Source organism: Macrotis lagotis, chromosome 5 (genome assembly GCF_037893015.1).
Source record: "Macrotis lagotis isolate mMagLag1 chromosome 5, bilby.v1.9.chrom.fasta, whole genome shotgun sequence".
In the NCBI taxonomy this organism is placed as follows: Eukaryota; Metazoa; Chordata; class Mammalia; order Peramelemorphia; family Peramelidae; genus Macrotis; species Macrotis lagotis.
The window spans coordinates 266,548,971-266,568,229 of record NC_133662.1 but is presented as its reverse complement, the minus strand read 5'-3'; the positions used below and the strand labels follow the sequence as shown (position 1 = coordinate 266,568,229).

Below are 19,259 nucleotides of genomic sequence, written 5' to 3'. Positions count from 1 at the left end.
GTCATCTATCATCATAGAGGCAGTAAGCATCAGAATTGGGCTTGGGACCAGATCCTCTTGATGCCAGAGTTGTGGCCATATCCATTATACTGTGTAGCCTCCTCTGCCTGCTCCTTGTTACCTGAATTCCTATGTCCCACAGTCTCTTTGGGCTTGTGTCCTTGGCTATTAAAAGAAGGACCCCACCAGCTGATCCATGATGCTCTTTTGCATTCCAAACTCCCTACACTCTTGCCCTTGTCTCCTCTAGCCACATGGTGGATTAGGGATGGGCCATATCTGCCTTCTGTGTTCTCTCGGTCCAGGCTTGGATTGTCTTTCTTTCCCTGGGAAGGGTCTCAGGGAGAGTTTAGGGCATAACTTTCTTTGCAATTTTCTTTCTTTTTTTGCCTCTAGGATGGTCTAGAAATAGGAAGGGGGGGTTCTCCCTCAGGCTGAGCTCTGGACCTAAGTTTTATGAATTCTTGTGGCATTTTCATGTTTGAAAAATCTAAGTGGCTTGTTGCTTGCCCACTGCATGTTGATGCTGACTGTAGTTCCGGTTATTCTGGTTATTTTGGGGATGAATTCAGATTTCCCTGGCAAGGCCCTGGGAACGACTCTCTTTGATGGGACAGTTCCCTCTCTGGTCCCAGTCTCTGAGGCAGGTTGAGCTAACCAAAGGGTTACTTGCTGCTGGGGAATGACTCCCAGAGGACTTGAATGGGAAAAGACCCAGGCATGAACCCTTCTCAGCCATCCCCTGGGCGGAAGGACTTTGTTTCCTGGAGGATCTTTGTTTGTATGGGTTGTTAGATCCCCCTCCTCACCCCCTAGCCCCAAGTGTTGAAGGCTGTGCAAATAGCTCCTAGTAAACATCCCTTAGTTGACAACAAATAGGACTAAAGGAAACAAGATTGCTCCAGGTTCTTAGGGCCTTTCCTGACCTTCTTTTCTATCAGCTTCCCTACATCTCTGATCTCTGCTGGGGAGTCCTAAGAGAAGCCATATCTCAGTAGGCAGTCATTTGGGGTCACTTGGATGTACTCCTTTCTAAGCCAAGGTTTATGAAGGACCAGTCTCTGACTGGTTAAAGCTCCTAGAGATAGCATGGAAGCACGGAAAGATCATGAGATTTGGAGTCATGGACCATGGATTTAGCACAAGAGGGGACTTTAGGGAACAATAATTCTCATCCCCTCACTTTTAAGAAAAGGAAACTGAGACCAAGGGTGTGGGAGGGAAGGCTTGTTAAGGATCACTGAGTTTGTAAGGTGAGATATGAAAATTCAAATAAGGTAGGATCTGAATATAAATCATCTTGACTTCATGTATGGGATCAGAGGACCTGTATTTGAATCCCAACTCTGCCATCGACTACCCAAGTGAACAGAACTTCCCTTGGTCTCAGTTTCTTTTTTTTTCAAATGAAGGAACTGGACTAGGTGGCTTCTGATGCTCCTTCCGTCTCTAAATTTATGACTCTCTTAAAAGGGACCTTTTCAGTTGTCCTGCTATTGAGAAAAAAAATTGGCAACAGCTTCTTTCTCCAAAGGGGGAAGGAAATTCATTGTAAAAACAGCTGAATCTGGGATCCACATTTGCTTTCCTTTCATTCAAGGGTTGGATGGATCCCAAAGAGTCATACATTAATTACCAAGTGCACAAAACAGACCCTTTCTGAGCACAGCATCTCTCTGGTTGTCCCACAGTAACTTTAATGAAAGCTGGATGTGTTTGGTACTAGCTGGGTGGAAGCAGGCATAGAATTTGGAATTCTGAGTTCCTTTCTCCCAGCTACCTCTGAGCAAGATGAGATGAGCAGATCCTGGATATTTGGGGGTGCTGTGGGGGAGTCCATAATGCTCAGGGATATATCATTCCTCTTGTCTCTTTCTGCAATCCATAGTTTGAACCCAAGTCTAGACTTTTTTTTACTTAGTTACTTGATATTTTTTGGGCCTCACTGTCCTGAAATGGAGAAGTTAACACTATAATTTCATCGATGTCACTGATAAGAACATTTGGCAGAGGCCCATGTGCATTCTTTCCAGTTTGACATAGATCTGGTCAGTAGTTACCACTACCAATTACCATTAGTCATTCATTTACTTAGTTTCCATTAGATTGTGAGCCCTTTGAAGGCAGGGACTGTCTTCTACTTTCTTTCTACTATCCTCTTGCTTGGCACAGAGTAGGGCCTCAGTAAAATATTTGTTGACAAATTGACAGATTTCAAATCCTTTTGATCACATGACATCCTGCCATTATTTCCATCTTGCCAGTAAGGATATGAAACCCTTGTGATATTGGAGATTTGGAGTCAAAGGGTCACATCTTTGACTTCATCATCCTTCAGCATCTTGGAGCTTTCCCATGCTGGAAAGCAGACCCAGGGCCAAGAGCTGTCATACCCATCACCACAAATTCCAACCTGCTCCTCCTCTTTAATAATGGGGCCATTAGCCCAACTCAGTCCCTCATCTCCTGCCTAGACTACCAAGATAGTCTCCCAATTGTTCTTTCTTGCTTCTGGTAAACCAGGCCAGAGTTTAGTTCTGTGGGAGGGAAACCTAAAGCCTTTGACTCCATTTGTTGTTCATGGGTTCTTGGGTCCCTGTGCTTATCGGACCACCTTCCTGCAAATTATATGACTTATAGCTAGGTGGTGCTGCAGTGAATAGAGTATCAGTCCTGAAGTTAGGAGGACCTGAGTTCAAATTTGACACTGGACATTAACTAGCTGTGTGACCTTGGGCAAGTCACTTAACCTGGTCTGCTTCACATGCAGGGTCATTTCCAATCATTCAGATTCAAATCTGGCCAGTGGACCCAAATGACTCTGGAGGAGAAAAGTGAGGCTGGTGACTTAGCACAGCCCCGCCTCATTCAGATCCAATTCACATGGACATTGTCATGGCATCTGACCTAATGTCATGGCGATGTTTGAGAATGAAGGACAAACATCATCATCATCATCATCATCTTCTTCTTCTCTTATACCTCATATATTCTATTTCTTTCTTCTCACTCTCCACCCTGTCTCTGTCTTTTGTTCTTACTTGTTCTATCTCTCTTGGTCTCTGTTTCTCTAATCCCAACCTGAGATCACTATGGCAGCATCCCTTTTCTTTTACTATCTCATAAATATTTTGTATTTTTGCTGAATTTATATATCTTCCACCTGCTTACACACGTACATGCTGTCTTCTATAAAATATAATTAAGAAAGAAGGAAGGAAAGAAAGAAAGGAAGGAAGCAAAGAAGGAAGAAGGAAAGAAAGAAAAAAGAAAGAAGAAAGAAAGAGGGAATGAAGAAGGGAGGAGAGAGGGAGGAGGAAGAAAGGAAGGAAGAGAAAAGGAAGGAAAAAAGGAAAAAGGAAGGAAGGGAGGAAGGAAGGAAGAAAAGAAAGGAGGAAAGAAGGCAGCAAGCAGGAAGGGAGGGAGGGAGGCAGGGAGGAAGGAAGAAAAGAAAGAAGTTCCTTCAGGGGGGCAGGGAGCATGCCTTAGTTAGCTTTGGCTTGGTGCAACTGCAATCTTGGCTGATCTGCTTTTTTGACCAAGTGAAGAAGTGGCCCTTGGTGAACTGTGGTCTTAATCCATTCCTGTCCTTGAGCCCTGCCCACCAATAACAGGCTTATGAGTTCCACATGGAGCATCTGCAAGACTTCAGCCACCCACTGGGGTCCATCTTTCCTCTACATATTGAGGTCTTTTGCTTCTACTCCTGGATTTCTAGAGGATCTGAGAGATCATCTGCCTCTGAGGATGGAGTGCTGCCCTTGTGGAGTCAGAAAGGTCCAGGCTTACATTCTGCCTCATACACTTGCTGTGTGTCCTTGGGAAGGTTACTTCATGTCTCTGGATCTCCAATTCCTCCCCTGTCAAGATAGGAGGTTGAACTCAGTGGTCTCTAGGTCCCAGGCCTGAACACAGTCCGATGATACTATAGATTCTGGGATTTCATAGGAGATCTTTCTTTCCAAAGTCAAGTTGAGATCTGAGAGAGGGCATCTCATCCAACCAGAGGAGGAAATCGAGGCCCAGATGAGGGTACAGAGGAAAGAAGAGTTGCTCTGGAGCCAGAGGTCAAAACATCTAATAGCATCTCTGACCCTTGGTACTTGCTGGATTTGAAATGCGTTCCACCTAATGAATTCTAGTTGCAATGGTGCGGAAGGTGGCTCTGGGTAGTGCACTCTGGTGGCCGGCAGAGGGCTCTTTCGTTCTGTGAATCAAACACTTTTCTATGAAGACTCTAGGTGTCCCCCTCTTGGGGAAGGGGGGAGCGAAGTGAGGGGCCAGGAGACTGGCTGTTAAAGCCAGGTGGGTCAGTGGCCAGGCATCCTGGGTCCCCGATGCCCTCTAGAGAGGCCTGGGGATGGAGGGGGGGCTATCCCCCCCCCAGTCTTAACTGGATCACAGTGGATTGGACTCAGTGTGGTGCTGAGCAATAATCCTTGGGGGAGGGTGGTAGAGCTCAACCCAGGGATCCCTCTCCCCCAAATCCCTCTCCTGGCTGGCACCTCAGGATGTAGAGGCTCTGCCTTTGATGACTCCTAACTCTCCTTCCAGGGAAAGACATGCTGGTGGGATAGGAACTGGAAGGGAGGGTCAGCTGGCAGGAAGAACCCTTTCAGAAAGGCAGGGACCAGGCTCCTTCCTCCTTGGGGCCAGCCTTGGATCTCTAGTCCTTCTGGGAGCCCTCGATGGGATCATAGAGCTTTTTTATTTGTTTTGTTTTTGTTTTTTCAATTCCCTTGTAGCTTCACAGTCTCTTAGATTTTTTTTTTTTAGCTAAAAGGGACCTTGGGGATCACGTAACCCAGCCTTGTTGGGTATTCCTGATTGTCCCAGTTGGCAGAACCAACTGAATCACCTTCATTTATTTGTGTGTAGGCTCCATATTTACTGATTGGAGAACATATTCTATTCTCTCTTCCCCCTTCCCCAGCAGAATTAAAAGGCAAAGTTCATCTTGTTTTTGTCTTTTTGTAAGCCCAGAGATAAGGGGAGGGCCTGGCATCCAGTAGGTGCTCAATACAATCTTCATTTTTCAGTTTAGTGACCTCAAGCCTAGAATGCGCCTTTTCCCATCTTTGCCTCTTTCACCTTTCTTCTTGGTCAGCTCATCTAAGGCAGCTTAGATGGACAAATAATAATGATAATTATGATAGCTAGTGTTTCTAGGTAGCACGTTCCATAAGTTATCTAATTTGATTTGAGATAAGCCCTATTGGGAACCCCAGGGAGAGCAGAGGTCAAACAAATTGCTCAGGGTTACAGCTAGGTGTCTGAGGTAGGATTTGAAACTCAGCTCTTGGGGCAGTTAGGTGACACAAGTGGATAGAGCACTGGCCCTGGAGTCAGGAAGACCTGAGTTCAAATCAGACCTCAGACACTTAATAATTGCCTAGGTGTATGACCTTGGGCAGGTCACTTAACCCCATTGCTTAAAATGAAAAAAAAAAACTCAGCTCTTCCTAATTACAGGTCTGCTGTGAATCCATCATACTATCCCCCATTCTGCAATGATGATTTAAAAAACCTTGAGTTCTATTCCTTCCTCAGGTTTGGATTAGCTGTGTGACCTGGGGGAGTCAATCCCTTTTCTCACCTTCTGTTTCCTCATCTGTAAAATGGAGATAGTTATAACTACTATAAGATAACCAATGCAAAGGGCTCGGGGAACCTGACTGTTCCAAATGGATCCTGGCAATTATCACTGTTTCTGTTGTTGCTACTTTTAGGGTATCAATAGAAATGAGAGAAAAGATTGGTTAAAAAAAGCCAGCATGGGGGGTAGTTTAGGTGGTGCAGTGGATAAAGCACTGGCCCTGGAGTCAGGAGTACCTGGGTTCAAATCCGGTCTCAGACACTTAATAATTACCTAGCCGTGTGGCCTTGGGCAAGCCACTTAACCCCATTGCCTTGCAAAAGCCTAAAAAAAAAGCCAGCATGGGATGGTGAAAGCTTTGTGTGGCTTGGCCAAAAGTGCTGACCTCTCATGATCCTGGTGTTTCCCTTTGTAAAATGAGAGGATTGAATGAAATGTCCTATAAAGTACCTTCTGTGATGCCATCACATCATCTCTTTAGGCCTCAGTTTCCCCATTTCTAAAATTAGGACCAGCTGCCCTCTAAGGTCCCTTCCCAGTCTCTAAAGTGAGTTGGATGGAGCCAGAAAAGATTTAATTTTCATTAGACTAGGTAAGAGCAGGAAGAGATTTAAAATGGACCTAAAAAACATGGGTGGAAGGAAACCTAAGGAGGAAAGAAATGAGAAACAGAATTCTCTCTTTGGGTCTTTGATTTCAAACTCCTCTGCAGTCACTATCTGGATGTAGATAGAAGGCACTGCATTCGACTCTTGGAAGATGAGTTTGAATTCTGCCTCAGACAGTTAATGGCTTTGAGACATTGGTCCAGTGATTTAACCTCTTGTCACCTCAGTTTTCTAAGCTGTAAAGTGGGGGTAATAATAACTTCTACCTTCACTGAGTTGTCATGAGGATGAAATGAGATAATACTATGCATGTAAAACACTTTGTTAATCTTAAGGTGCCAAAGAAATAGGAACTCTTAGAATCTCAAGTTATGGTCTGGGTGGAAGAGATTCTGTAATCTGCCCATAGACTTAGGATATCGCCAGCTATAAAGAAACGGTTGGTAAAAAAAGGTAGTATGGGATGGTGAAAGCTTTGTGTGGTCAAAGGAGCTGACCTCTTTGGGCTTTGGTTTCTTCCACTGTAAAATGAGGGGGTTGGATGAGGTAAGAACTGTACTCCATTTATCTGGCTCCAAGATCAGCTTCTCCAGTCACACTATGCCACCTATTGACATGTTTCAGGCAATGATCCCTACTTCAATTGGCAAGATACTAGAGTCTCATTCCACTCGAATCCCTGAACTCATTATCCTCTTGGTGGGGGAAAAATCACTTGGCCTGCCAATATTCCAGAAGATGCTACCTGGGCTCCTTGTCTTTCATGAATTTGACCACAAATCCTCTATTTTATGTTGTCTCCCCTAATGAGAAGATGGGTTCCTGGAGGACAGAGAATGCTTCAGTCTTCTATTTGTATTTCTGCAAGTTAGCACAGTGAGTGGCACAGCAAATTCTTTAATAAATCCCAGGCCATTCCATTAGCCATATGGTTCTCAGAAGAATAGTGCATGGGGCCTTTAAGGGAAATACGTATTTCTACTGTCAGAGGGAACCTATTAACAAGTAACCAAAACACTTTGTTTGGAACTTTGAAGAGGAAAATGGCAGCATCCTGCCTGCTCTTGGGTACTTACCTTCATAACCATATGAATCATCATTTGGAGACCAGTCTTGCCAGGGTACTTTCCAGTGATGTTGGTGGGAGATAGATTGAAGAGGTTGGCTCCAGTTTCAGTGCAAATGGAATGGACCAGCATCTTCTTGCCCACACCAGAGGGCCCCACCAACAGCAGTGTCTTCACCAATGGTGCCTTCTCATGCACCGTCTGAGAACCTGTGGGCAGTCACAAGGACGTGTGGGTTGGTTGGTTATAGAAATCAGCATTTATTCAACTTATTCCCCAGACCATGAGCCCCACTTCTCTATCACTTCCCAATGTTTTCCCCTGAGGCCTGTGGGGTTCATGGTCTGGGGAATCATGGATTCCAGATCGAAAGGGATGATAGAAAAAGAAACTGAGGTAAGATAGACCTGCTCAGGGTCATACAGGTGGCAAGTATCAGAGGCAGGATTTGAACCCACATTTTCTGACCCCAGAACCAGAGCTTTGCTATTATGAAGAAAAAGTATTAAGTCTCTATTGTCTCCCAACTTTCAACCCAAATAAATAGGACATAAATGGAAAAAAATGCATATTACTAAAGGTAGAAAATAGAACCTAAGGTAATGACCACTCATAGAATATACTACGATGAGATCAGGAGGTAACAACACTTAATAGGGAGAAGGAGCTATGTTCAAATCCTGCCTGGGATATTAGCCAGGTTTCACCTCTGTGTCTTAAGTTTCTTCATCTCTAAAACAAAGGGAACTTTTTTTTTTCAAGGACAGTGCTCCTATGTACAGCCCACATTCAGTTGCTTTATTTCTCAATGCAGAAGGGTAGGGAAGGGAGAGGGAGAGAGAATTTGGAACTCAAAATTTAAAAAAAATGAATGTTAAAAATTATTTTACACGTGATTGGGGAAAATTAAGTATTAAATAATTTTTTAAAAAAGGATGGTCCTCTGCAAACCTTTGAGTCCTCTGCTGACATGAGAAAAATCCAATCTTGTTCATAGATCCTTGGTAGGATTTTTGTCTTTGGTGGGGGGGAAGTGGTGGGATATGCTTGAATATGGGTACAAAAGCAATCTCATGTCATTTCTGGTCCTGATTCAGAATCACTGATCATCTTTGTTACTTCTCTGTCTTTATCAGGTAGAGTCATATGTTTAAGGAATCATAGGTCTAAACTCAGAAAGAATTCCAGGGACCAATTAACCTAAATTTTTAGGAAGAGGAAACTGAAATCTAGGTGTGTTGAGTGACTTGTCCAAGATGATGAAGCTTTAAAAATCATCAACAGTAGCACTATCTTCTCTTCTACTGCCTTACTATTTTGAGACCTTTGATCTGAAGGTATTCTAAGGTCGGTTTTAAAAAGTCTTTCATATGGTCCCTTTCTCTTATGGCTCTTGGTCCCTTCTGCTTCTTTCACAGACTAATTTGCATGACAGTCTTGTGTCTTCCTGTCTTAATCCTGATTCCAAAAGTTTTGTGAAGGCAATGATTCTGTTGGGACCATCTTTGTATTCTCAGAGTTCCTAGCACAGAGATTTGAACATAAATATTTGTTTGTTTTTGGTTCACTCTATATTATTTTGTGCTCTAGGGCTCTTGACATCACACAGGTACCAGTAAGTGATAGGGACTACTCTTCTCTTTTTCTTCACTCCTACTATATGAAGGCCCACCTTCCTCTATTAGCTACATTTCTTTGATAATTCTTTGATGTCACACTAGACTTTGTGTGTGTGTCTGTGTTGTGTTTGTGTGTGTGTGTGTGTGTGTGTGTGTGTATGTGTGTATGTGTGAGGTGGGGAGGGACAGAGGTAGGGAAAGAGAGAAACAATAGTGAGAAAAGGAGAGAGAGGGAGACAGTTATATAGAGAGACAGACAAAGATTCATCACCGATTACTTGCTGTATCCTTCACAGCCCTTGGAGTAGCCTACAACAGAATGGTAATCTTTGAATCATGAAGAGGGGCAGGGGAAGAGTTTGTAAACAAATAAATGTAGGCTATTCTGAACATACCCAAATATCATTTGAGATCTACCAGCTTTGTACTTATGTTCTATATCATTAAGAAAGAATGACAATTTGTATAGGGTTCTCCTAAATGAGTTCCCCCACATAGATAAATTCCCTTTTTTGTAATTTGGAGTCTAGGAAAGTTGCCCAGAGCACTGAAAAGTCAAATGACTTGCTCAGGACCACACATTCAGCATACACTTGGCTTAAAGTTGTTTCTCTATACACTCTGTCCCAATTGCTTACTGGTACTGGTGTGATGTCAAAGAGACCTTGAGGAAAGATCCCAGCATTTTGGGGATTCCTCCTGAAAAGGAGGATTGATGGAATGATATGGACACAGGATGAGAAGAGTTGTGATCTTTCTCACTGGAGAGATTACAGGTTGATGGGATCACGGGTCCACTGCAGGATGGTTTTTACTGTACTGCTTGGGTAATTTTATTGTGGTTGTTCAACTTCCATCCATGAAAGCTCTTGGAGCACCTTTACATCACCTTTCTTAGATGTCCTGCAGATTTCTTAAAGCCACAGATCATTGAATAGCACCATTAGTTAAACATGAATGGTTTTATGAACAACTTTCTTTTTAGCTACTGAGAGTTTGTTCCTGAGAGTCCCAGGAGGAGAGATCAGGCTTCAGAGATGTACTGAGGAGATTTTTTATCTATTGAAAGAGATGACTAGGGACCTCAAGAATCTATTTCTGGGGCTCCTGGGACCACTAAGATCACTCTTGGACTGGCTTTCCATGCTCAGTTCTACTGAAAAGTGGATTCTTGAGTGTCTGTCATTTCACTGGCCTCCAATGTCCTTTGTTACTTCAAGCATGGGTTATTTTATCATTCTTCACAATGGTGTTCTGACATATGGTCATGTACAATCTGTGCTTTTAAACTGTGACCAATAAACTCACTCATTTTTATAATAGGATTAAAACTTCAGTCAAGGAAATGTAATCTGGATACCCCAAAGTTTGCTTCTCTATATGCTGTGATTGCATAAAGTGTTAATATATTAGAAACATGTCAAAGGAGAGTTAGTTGTGAAGACTGGGTCCCAACTTGCCTTCATGAGCTGAGAACGTGAAAACCGACTTCCTCTCTTGGCTAGCAGACAGTTGTGGTTTAGCTCAGAGCATTCCCTTACTTCCTGTCATTTAGTATATTGTAATGGGGACTCTGGAAGGATATACTATTACTATTTTTACTCACCATTATTTTAAAACCAAGCTCCATTTACTTCAGGGGACAAAAAAGTAACAAAAGCTAGATTCCCAGTTCCTTGACAAATCAGTGACACTTTGCAGAAAACATCCCTAGGATCAAATCAAGTGAAAAATGTCATGCCATACCCATGGCCGCCATCTTACTTTGAAGAGAAATTGAAGGAAATCTCTCTCAAAGGCATAGGCTCCTAATCTGGAGCTGAAGGGACCTTAGAAACCCTCTTACAACACCTCACTGAAAATATGGGCATTAAATGAAGGTGCAGAATGGCAGAACTATCTACCCAAAGTGGCTATTAATGACAGAGATGGGATTTGAATCCAGGGCTTCTTACTCTAATGACTGTCTTTTCTGCTGCTCTGCTTTGTCTCTCATCAAGGACATATCTGTCACCCAAATTCACGTTGCCAGAGGGACAAGTCGTCCCACCATTCCCAATAAAAACCATCATTATATAAAGACACTGCTATGGAAAAAAACTGGCTCCTTCCAAGACCAATCTGTAACCTGTTCTCAATCCCCTAGAGTAGTCTGCCTAGAAAATGACATTTAATCAGGAGGGCAGTTAAAGATTGCTAGGTAGTTAAAGGATGTTGCTTCAGCATTCTCAAATGAACTTTGACTAATTCCTTAATACTCACATTCTTTAGTCCCAATAACCACAGCCTTCTTGCAAACAGCAAGCTGTCGCTCTCCTTTCCCCAATTTCATTAATTTTCAGCCCTGGTGCTTGTTTGGGTTACCTTTCCCCAGTGATTTCTTTTATGTCTCACAGCTCAAAATGGTTACCATGCAAACAGGGATGGCCTAGAAATGGGATACTTGTCCAAGGCTTTTGTGGGCCTTTTATGTACTGAAATGAAACCCTGCCTTCCCTCCCAACACTTAATTGGAAAACAGATAAACTGGAAAGGGCTTTTGACGACAATCAGTCAAGCATTATCAAAGCTCAGAATAGTGCGTGTGCGTGCACATATATGCATGTGTAGACATCCACATTTACATGTAGGAGAAAAATCATTGAACTTGGTCCACAAGTCAATTTCCTTTCTATATTACCTAATGGGAGGATCCCATATAAGGTGATGAGCTGTCTCACGTCAGAGAGTGATGGCATTGGTTCTATCTCTATATGGCGGAGGGTAGTGCCCAGGTAACAAAACTCACCTGTAGGGAGAAAAGAGGGCAAATAAATGGGAAAATATTTTGTTCCAAATTACATCCTGTTAAAAGATCAACTCTCATAGAATACAACACTCTCAAAGAAAATCTAGTCATTTCATGTGTTTAGGGACTCCTAGAAAATGGCCATGCTTCTTCAAAAGTGACTGTTGAAAGGAGTTACTTTGGCACAAGCTGGCCAGGCCAATTACATCAGATGGGAGGACTTGTTGTGAGATGCAGACACTTGGAGCAGATTTGTTGCTAACATTCTTCTAAATTACAAGATGCTACCTCTCAGTGTTGGAATATTGGGAAAAGGGGCAAAGTTCTAAAGAATTAACCATAAACAAGAAAAAAAAAATGATCCAGATGGTGAAACATTAGCCTTCTTTATTTGGCATAAGTAGCATTTTCTCTAGCTGCTGGTTAACATTGGTAAATTTTTAAAAATAAGTGAGTGATTTAAGGGAGATAGGAAACTGGGGTGGGAAGTCATAAATCTGAGTCAATAGTGGCCCATGAAGAAGGGGAGCGTCTGACCAGAATGTAGGAGAAATAGAAATGTCCCACTCAGAGGGCAACAGTCATTTTCATTTTATAATTTTTAAAGGAATATCAAAGGCATAATATGGGAATAAATCTTTACCAGTTTAATTAGAAGATATCAAAGGGCTTAATTGTAACTAGTCATAAATCCTAACTGATATTTTCTGACTAATTTAGATAAGGTCACCAAGAAAATTAGTTTGGCTGTCTTCATTTGTCACAAGGATGGATGTTTCAAAAATCTTTGCATGTTCTCACGATTCCTTTCTGAGTGGGTACATGAAACTATAATAAAAATATAGTGAATGAATCCCCTATATTTTGATTCCTTTTGAGCTGCCCATTCTTTTAATAGCAAGTGTGGATTTGGGTGAGCCTTGGGGGGTTAGATACTTGGAAGCTTTTCTCTTTTGGACAGGACCTAGAGTCCAAGAAAACTTTTAAGGTTTAGAAATCTGAAAGGAAGTGAAGGATTTATTTTGTTATTTAAATAAATCAGCTGTCTGCTTTCTAGATTGTTGTGCCAGCCATCTTTTTACTGGGTCTGCATGACAGAGATGTCCTTGAGAAGGGGCTAGATGGCATTGGTGGGGACAGTGCAGTAATGATGACAAGCTTTCATTATTGCTCTGGCTAGCCCAGCTCTTTAATGAGGATGTAATGAATAGGAGCCTGCTTAATTTTGCCTTCATTCAAGTAGGAAGGAATGCTGGTGCGACCATTATGACTAGCATTTATTGCCAGTAAACATGACATTGGGGGTCATATGAAAGTGACCCCAATTTGCTGGCTTCCATATAGGCATAGTAATGCCCATATGCACCATATTGGGTAGACATGAACTGATTTTACTTATATGGTAAATTAAGGGGTGTACTGTTTTTCCTGTTTGTTTGGCTGGGGAGAAAGGAGGTTAACAGTCCTGGGCACTGTGCCCAGCCAGGGTAAGCTTGGTGAAATTGGATTCCTGCAATTCATCACTGTGCTTGGACCACTGAGCCCTTTACCATCCGGCTTCAGGAGGCTACTTATAGACTAGTCATTCTTAATAGAGAGGGAAGAAGAAAAGGAGAAAAACAGTTAAGGAAGGAGACCATCAAAGAAAGGTAAGAGGTGGCAGTAAAAAGAGTAGAGTAAGTGAAAGAATGTATACAAGTCCTCAAAAGGAAGCCCAAAGTAAGAGAGAACGTCTCTTTAGAAAAGATGGTGAAAACATCCTCTTGTTCTTTCATTCTCCTCTGTAGGAGGATGGTAAGAAAATGAAGAAAGGAGACAGAGCAGAAATAGAACCACTTCCTAATTCTGCTACTCAGATAAAAAGGCAGGATATTTCCTTGGAGGCAGCAATGCAAACAGTGTTGGACTCTGTGTCCTGGGGCCATAATTGCAGACCAAGGTGTCCAGTGGAGTAGGGGCAAATATGTGGTGTCCAGAGGTCTGTTGCTAATTCCCCATCAACTCCACTCACAAATGGACTGCAATCTTCACATGCAGCATCTGAAGCGGATGTGCTCACAATGACAGCTCGGCATTGTTATGAGATGGCATTTTAGGGACATTAATTTCGGACACAGATAATTTTCTGGAAATGCTGCAGGGTGAAATGGGAGAGGTTTGGGCTGCTACTCTTCATGGTGAAGGAGATCTTGTGGCTTAGTTATGATAACAGGGAGGAAGTTCAAGCCTAAAATCATAGTGCAAAGGCGAACTTCCTCATCTACATTTTGAGTGGCTAAAAGAGTATCTGTGTGATTTTAAGTGATCTGATTAGAAATGGTGATTGTCTCAAAGGGATGATGGAGAGATTGGCTGAAATCATACATTTTTGCATTTAGATAGGCTGGAATTATAGGAAATTTTAAAATGTCATTTATGTATGTATGTATATATTTAAATTTGAATAATAAACCAAAATATATTTGCACATATATAAATTTATAAATTATTTATACAGGAAGGTAATACATATATATATATATGTGTGTGTGTGTGTGTGTGTGTGTGTGTGTGTGTGTGTGTGTGTGTGTGTGTGTGTGTGTGTGTGTGGTCATAATATTATTAATTATGCCCACTTAATCTTATGCTGACCTTTGATGATTATCCCATTTCTCTACTTGGTTGTTTCCTTTGACAAAGACGGTGCGTGCATGTGTGTTTGTGTGTGTGTGTGTGTGTGTGTGTGTGTGTGTGTTTATTATCTTACTTCCCCATTCACACACTCTAGAATTCAATCAAACTGTCCATTCAAACAGTCCATTATGCCAATCTCAAGCTTTCTTTTTTGCCAAATAGAAATATCACAAAGACTAAAACAAAAATTGTTATGCAGAACATCAAATTTTTATCCTAATGTGATAATTATTGAAGGATTGCCATTGCTAATTAGTAAATATTAATTAGGTTTTGAATGATGGATAAAACCACGTGCCATCATTTTATAAAAAATTAAAACTTAAAAAAAATTTTTGAGTCATTAGAAAATGTTGATAGATTTTTTTCAGCTTTCCACTGTTTCTCCTATGTCTCCCCCCATGCCCAGGGACCCATGCCTTTGTGGTAATTGCTCCCCAGACCTGAAATACTTTCTCCTCATCTCTGCACCTTGTAATCCTTTAGTTTTGTTCAAGACTCAGCTCAAGCACCATTCTCTCTAGACAATACCCCTTTCTCCCTTACAAGAATAATTTCTCTTTGAGTCCTCAAAATCTAAATCTAATGAAAGTTTCTCATACTCTAAAGAATAGAATTATGGGTATAAAGGTAAGGAATTTTTTTTATTACTGTTAGGTATGGTTAGATTTGTCTTTAGAAATATTCTACTAATTTGCAATTGAACCAGTAATGTTTAGTGTATCTATTCCTTCAAAACCATGCAAGGATTTTATTTCTACTTATTTGTTGCTTCTCCACTATTTTGGGGGGAGATTCAGTACCAGCTAGTTTAGATGATAACTATTTTATAATCTTTTTTAAAGCTTGAGAGGAAAATTCATCCTTCACAATATTGTGAATATATGTCTCTTCTATAGAACTTTAAATGATTTAATCCTGTTCTACAAAGAAACTGAGTGGCATTTTTCAGGATTTTTTTTTTGCAAGGCAAATGGGGTTAAGTGGCTTGCCCAAGGCCACACAACTATGTAATTATTAAGTGTCTGAGACCGGATTTGAACCCAAGTACTCCTGACTCCAGGGCCGGTGCTTTATCCACTGTGCCACCTAGCTGCTCTCAGGATTTTCTTGTAGATACTTCTTAACATATCTATTCTTATTAAATGAATTAAGCAGGAAATCTAAAAAAATACAGTATTTCTAGAAAATGCCAATCTCAAGTTTTCTTTCTTTTTTTTTTTTTACCAAATATAAATATCACAAAGACTAAAACAAAAACTGTTATGCAGAACATCACATTTTCATCCTAATGTGATAATTATTGAATGATTACCATTGCTAATTAGTAAATATTAATTAGGTTTTGAGTCATGGTTAAAACCACGTGTCACCATCATTTATAAAAAATTATAACTGTAAAAAAATTTTCTTTGAGTTATTAGAAAACATTGATAGACTGTTTTCAGCTTGGATAAGTTTTTGAACTGTCTTCACCTTGCCTCTCCCCCTAAAGCCAAGTGTCAAATTCTCTGAGCTCAAACACAAAGTTCTATTCCCCCCCCTTTGAAACCATGAGGATGTAATAAGTCATCCTTCCTATTGGTGTGAGGAAGTGAGGGTCCTGTTCACCCCAGTTTTATATTTTTTACCAGATGAAGCAAAGGAGGTTGTATAGCCAGTTGTGATGTACCCTAATTGTAAGGAGTCATCAAGGAGGAACCAATGATAGTTTCAAAACATAGGGGAAATGTGTGTTTCTAAGCCCCAATTCCTACCAACTCCTCTGGGTTTTGCCATCCCCATAGAATCATAGGATGTTAGAATTTGGAGGGGTCTCTGTGGCTAGGTCATCCAACACATACCTGACCAAGAACACCTGTGTTGAGAACTGATCATCTGGCCTCTTCTTGGAGACATCTAGTCAGGGAAGTCCACCCATCATTATAAAATTAACCTCTTGGGCACTTACTTCCCTTTAGGGATTTTTGTGTTGTAGTACTAAAATACAATTTGTCACTCAGTGATGCTATACCCAATGTCTAGAGGAAGGTGTAATTCATTTTTTTTCCTCTCCAGATGTTTCCTTCACCTGGTACAATGTGATAGCTCATAAACATGGTCCAAAGTGATCTAACAAGTTTCTTGCTGTTGGGGATATGGGACACTTGTTACCGTGGGAAACTCTTATTCCCCTAGCCTGATGAGAAATTATGTAGAATATACTTTACCAATATATTCAGAGAGTTGGACTTTTGAGGGTCTTATCAACAATCCTTCTTCTACCAGTTCTTTATATAGGGAATCCAGTGTCCTACAAATTAAACAAGCAAATTGTTATATATTTCCTAGAACAACATGGTCCCTGACAAGGATAATAATGGCAGATATCTTAAACCAAGTCTTTGTCAAAGGGAACCTTCTAGTATGCTCCTGAAGTGAACCTGTCAATATTTCTGCAATGCCTCAATGACATTGGGCTTTTAAAAGCCTACTTGTCACCTCTAAATATCTATCTGATGTTTGCCATTAGCAAGAATGACATAACCAGGTAACAGGAAATTAATCTTGATTCCCACATTCTACTCTTTCATCAATCTTCATTATGGGACAATTAGATATTAAAAATTACTCAATAATGGTAACACTCTGAACCCATAATTATATATTCAATTAGCTCCTTGCAATCAGTGGTAGGCCATCAATCCTTCTTGAAATTTATTTATATATAATATATATATTTATGTGTGTATTTATCATATATACTGCACATAGTTTAGTTATTTAAAAGAAAGATTTCTTTGAGTGAACTAGGTTTGCATATGGAATGATTCAGATTTTAATTTTAGGCTGTGGGCATGGCTCTGTTTTCAGAAGATGCAAGGATGGGTTTACCGGTTTAGGGATGTCCAAACCATTTCCTTTCTGCAAAGCTCATGGGCATGTCACCAGCACTCTTGTGATTTATACCAATTAAGAACAAATAGATGTGATAACCACCCCACTTATTTAAGGAATGAAGCATCCTATAAAATTATCTGGACTTGGAGGACCCAGCAATGGAGATTTTTCCAGATAATATGCCAATGGGGTAGTACCTTCTTAGATTCCTAATCATGGAGTAGAAAAACATTTTTATAGGATTCCTCTGGGTCCCAATACTAGGATTTACAGCTTAACAAAAGTAGCAGCAGAAGCAGCAGCAGAAACAACAGCAGCAACAGGTTGCTCTGCTCTCCAGGAGCTCATTCCAGTTGGGCAGGTCCACAAGTTTCCTGTAAGATATCTTTGAAACAATTATCTTGCACATGGGCTATCATTGAGGATCTTCTGAAGCTCGTTCATGTCTACCATGCACTTCTCCATGGTCAACTTGGTCCTGAACAATGCTGACCTTTTAAAAAGTCTTATATTCTATGAGTAGTAAACAGGTAGCATCAGTGGCTGAATATCCATGTTGCAAAGTTACCTGCATGTGTGTGTGTGCGTGCATAGCTTTGTATGAATGGGAGCTCTGAGCTACTTCCTAAATTTAATCTAGGCATATTACTCCCTGTTCCTTATTCCTATTTTATTCCATGGCCCATTCACCATCTACCTTCAATCTCTGTTTCTGAAAATGTACTGCTGGACCAGCTTACTGGGTTTTCCATCAGCTTACTTGTAGTCCTATATGTAAAATACATTCTTAATCCAACTGGTTCTTTCTTCATGGATTGTTAGGCCAATTTCTTTTCAATGGCTTTGCATGTTCTATAGGAGCAGCAGCAATACTGTGGTCTTGGTACAGCCAGAGGATTTTCCCAATGTGTAGAAAATTCTGCTTCCATTGGACCTCTGCCCAGGGCATGTAGTTAACATGTAACATCTGTCTCCTTGTTTGTTGCCTAGTTTGAAGTTAGGTCAGCTAGGTAGTTCAATGGACCAGGGCAAGACTTGAGTGTTAAGAAGACCGGAGTTCAAATTCTGCCTCCATCACTTAATAGCTAGTCCTAGAACCATGGGTAAGTCAGTGCCTTATTATAATAGTAGTGCCTTGCTCACAGGTTTTTGGTTGAGAATCATATAAAAACATGTGATATACTTTGCACACTTAAAATGCTTGAAAAATGTAGGCTGTTATAATTATTGGCCCCATATATATATATATATATATATATATATATATATATATATATATATATATATATATGTATATATATATACTTCTCATAAAGACACAGGGATGAGAAAATTGGCATATTGGTAAAATAGTTTACTGATATATTGATTGTTTCAACTTTTTCTAATAATAGTGTCCACTATATTTTACATTTTTTTCATATTTTCCCCTATTTCATACATATTGGGAATGTAACCTTTCTTGTTTTCAAAGCTCTCTTGCCTCCAGCCCAGATATTTTTTGTGTCCAGTTGGTATGGTCCAGCAGCTCATTCTGACTTCATCATCTTGGATGATTCTTTGCTTCTTTATATGATATAGCAGGTCTTTATAGGTTAGGATTTCAAACATGGGTTCCATAGCATTCAATGAAGAAAACAGGTTTTTCTTTTCTTTTTTTTATTAAAGATTTTATTTGATGTTTTGAGTTTTATAATTTTTTCCCTAATCTTACTTCCCCCCCCCATGGAAAGCAATCTGTCAGTCTTTACTTTGTTTCCATGTTGTACATGGATCCAAATTGAGTGTGATGAGAGAGAAATCATATCCTTAAGGAAGAAACAGAAAGTATAAGAGCTAACAAGATCAGCCAATAAGATAGCAGCTTTTTTTCTAAATTAAAGGGAATAGTCCTTGGTCTTTGTTCAAACTCCATGACTCTTTATCTGGTTACAGATGGTATTCTCCATTGCAGACAGCACCAAATTGTTCCCGATTGTTGCACTGATGAAATAAGAGAGTTCATCAAGGTTGAACATCATACCCATG

The 19,259-nt window shown here is 40.6% G+C and overlaps 1 protein-coding gene across 1 annotated transcript in view; it reads right to left on the bottom strand.

Moving 5' to 3' along the window:
* The window catches only part of DRC11 (dynein regulatory complex subunit 11), a 212,450-nt gene that overhangs the window by 32,108 nt on the left and 161,083 nt on the right, over positions 1-19,259 (bottom strand). The window contains exons 12-14 of the mRNA XM_074190128.1: positions 16,562-16,644; positions 11,571-11,678; positions 7,281-7,480 (exon numbers count right to left, since the gene is read on the bottom strand). Coding sequence (XP_074046229.1) covers positions 7,281-7,480; positions 11,571-11,678; positions 16,562-16,644 — 391 coding nt within the window. The remainder of the gene's footprint in view (positions 1-7,280; positions 7,481-11,570; positions 11,679-16,561; positions 16,645-19,259) is intronic.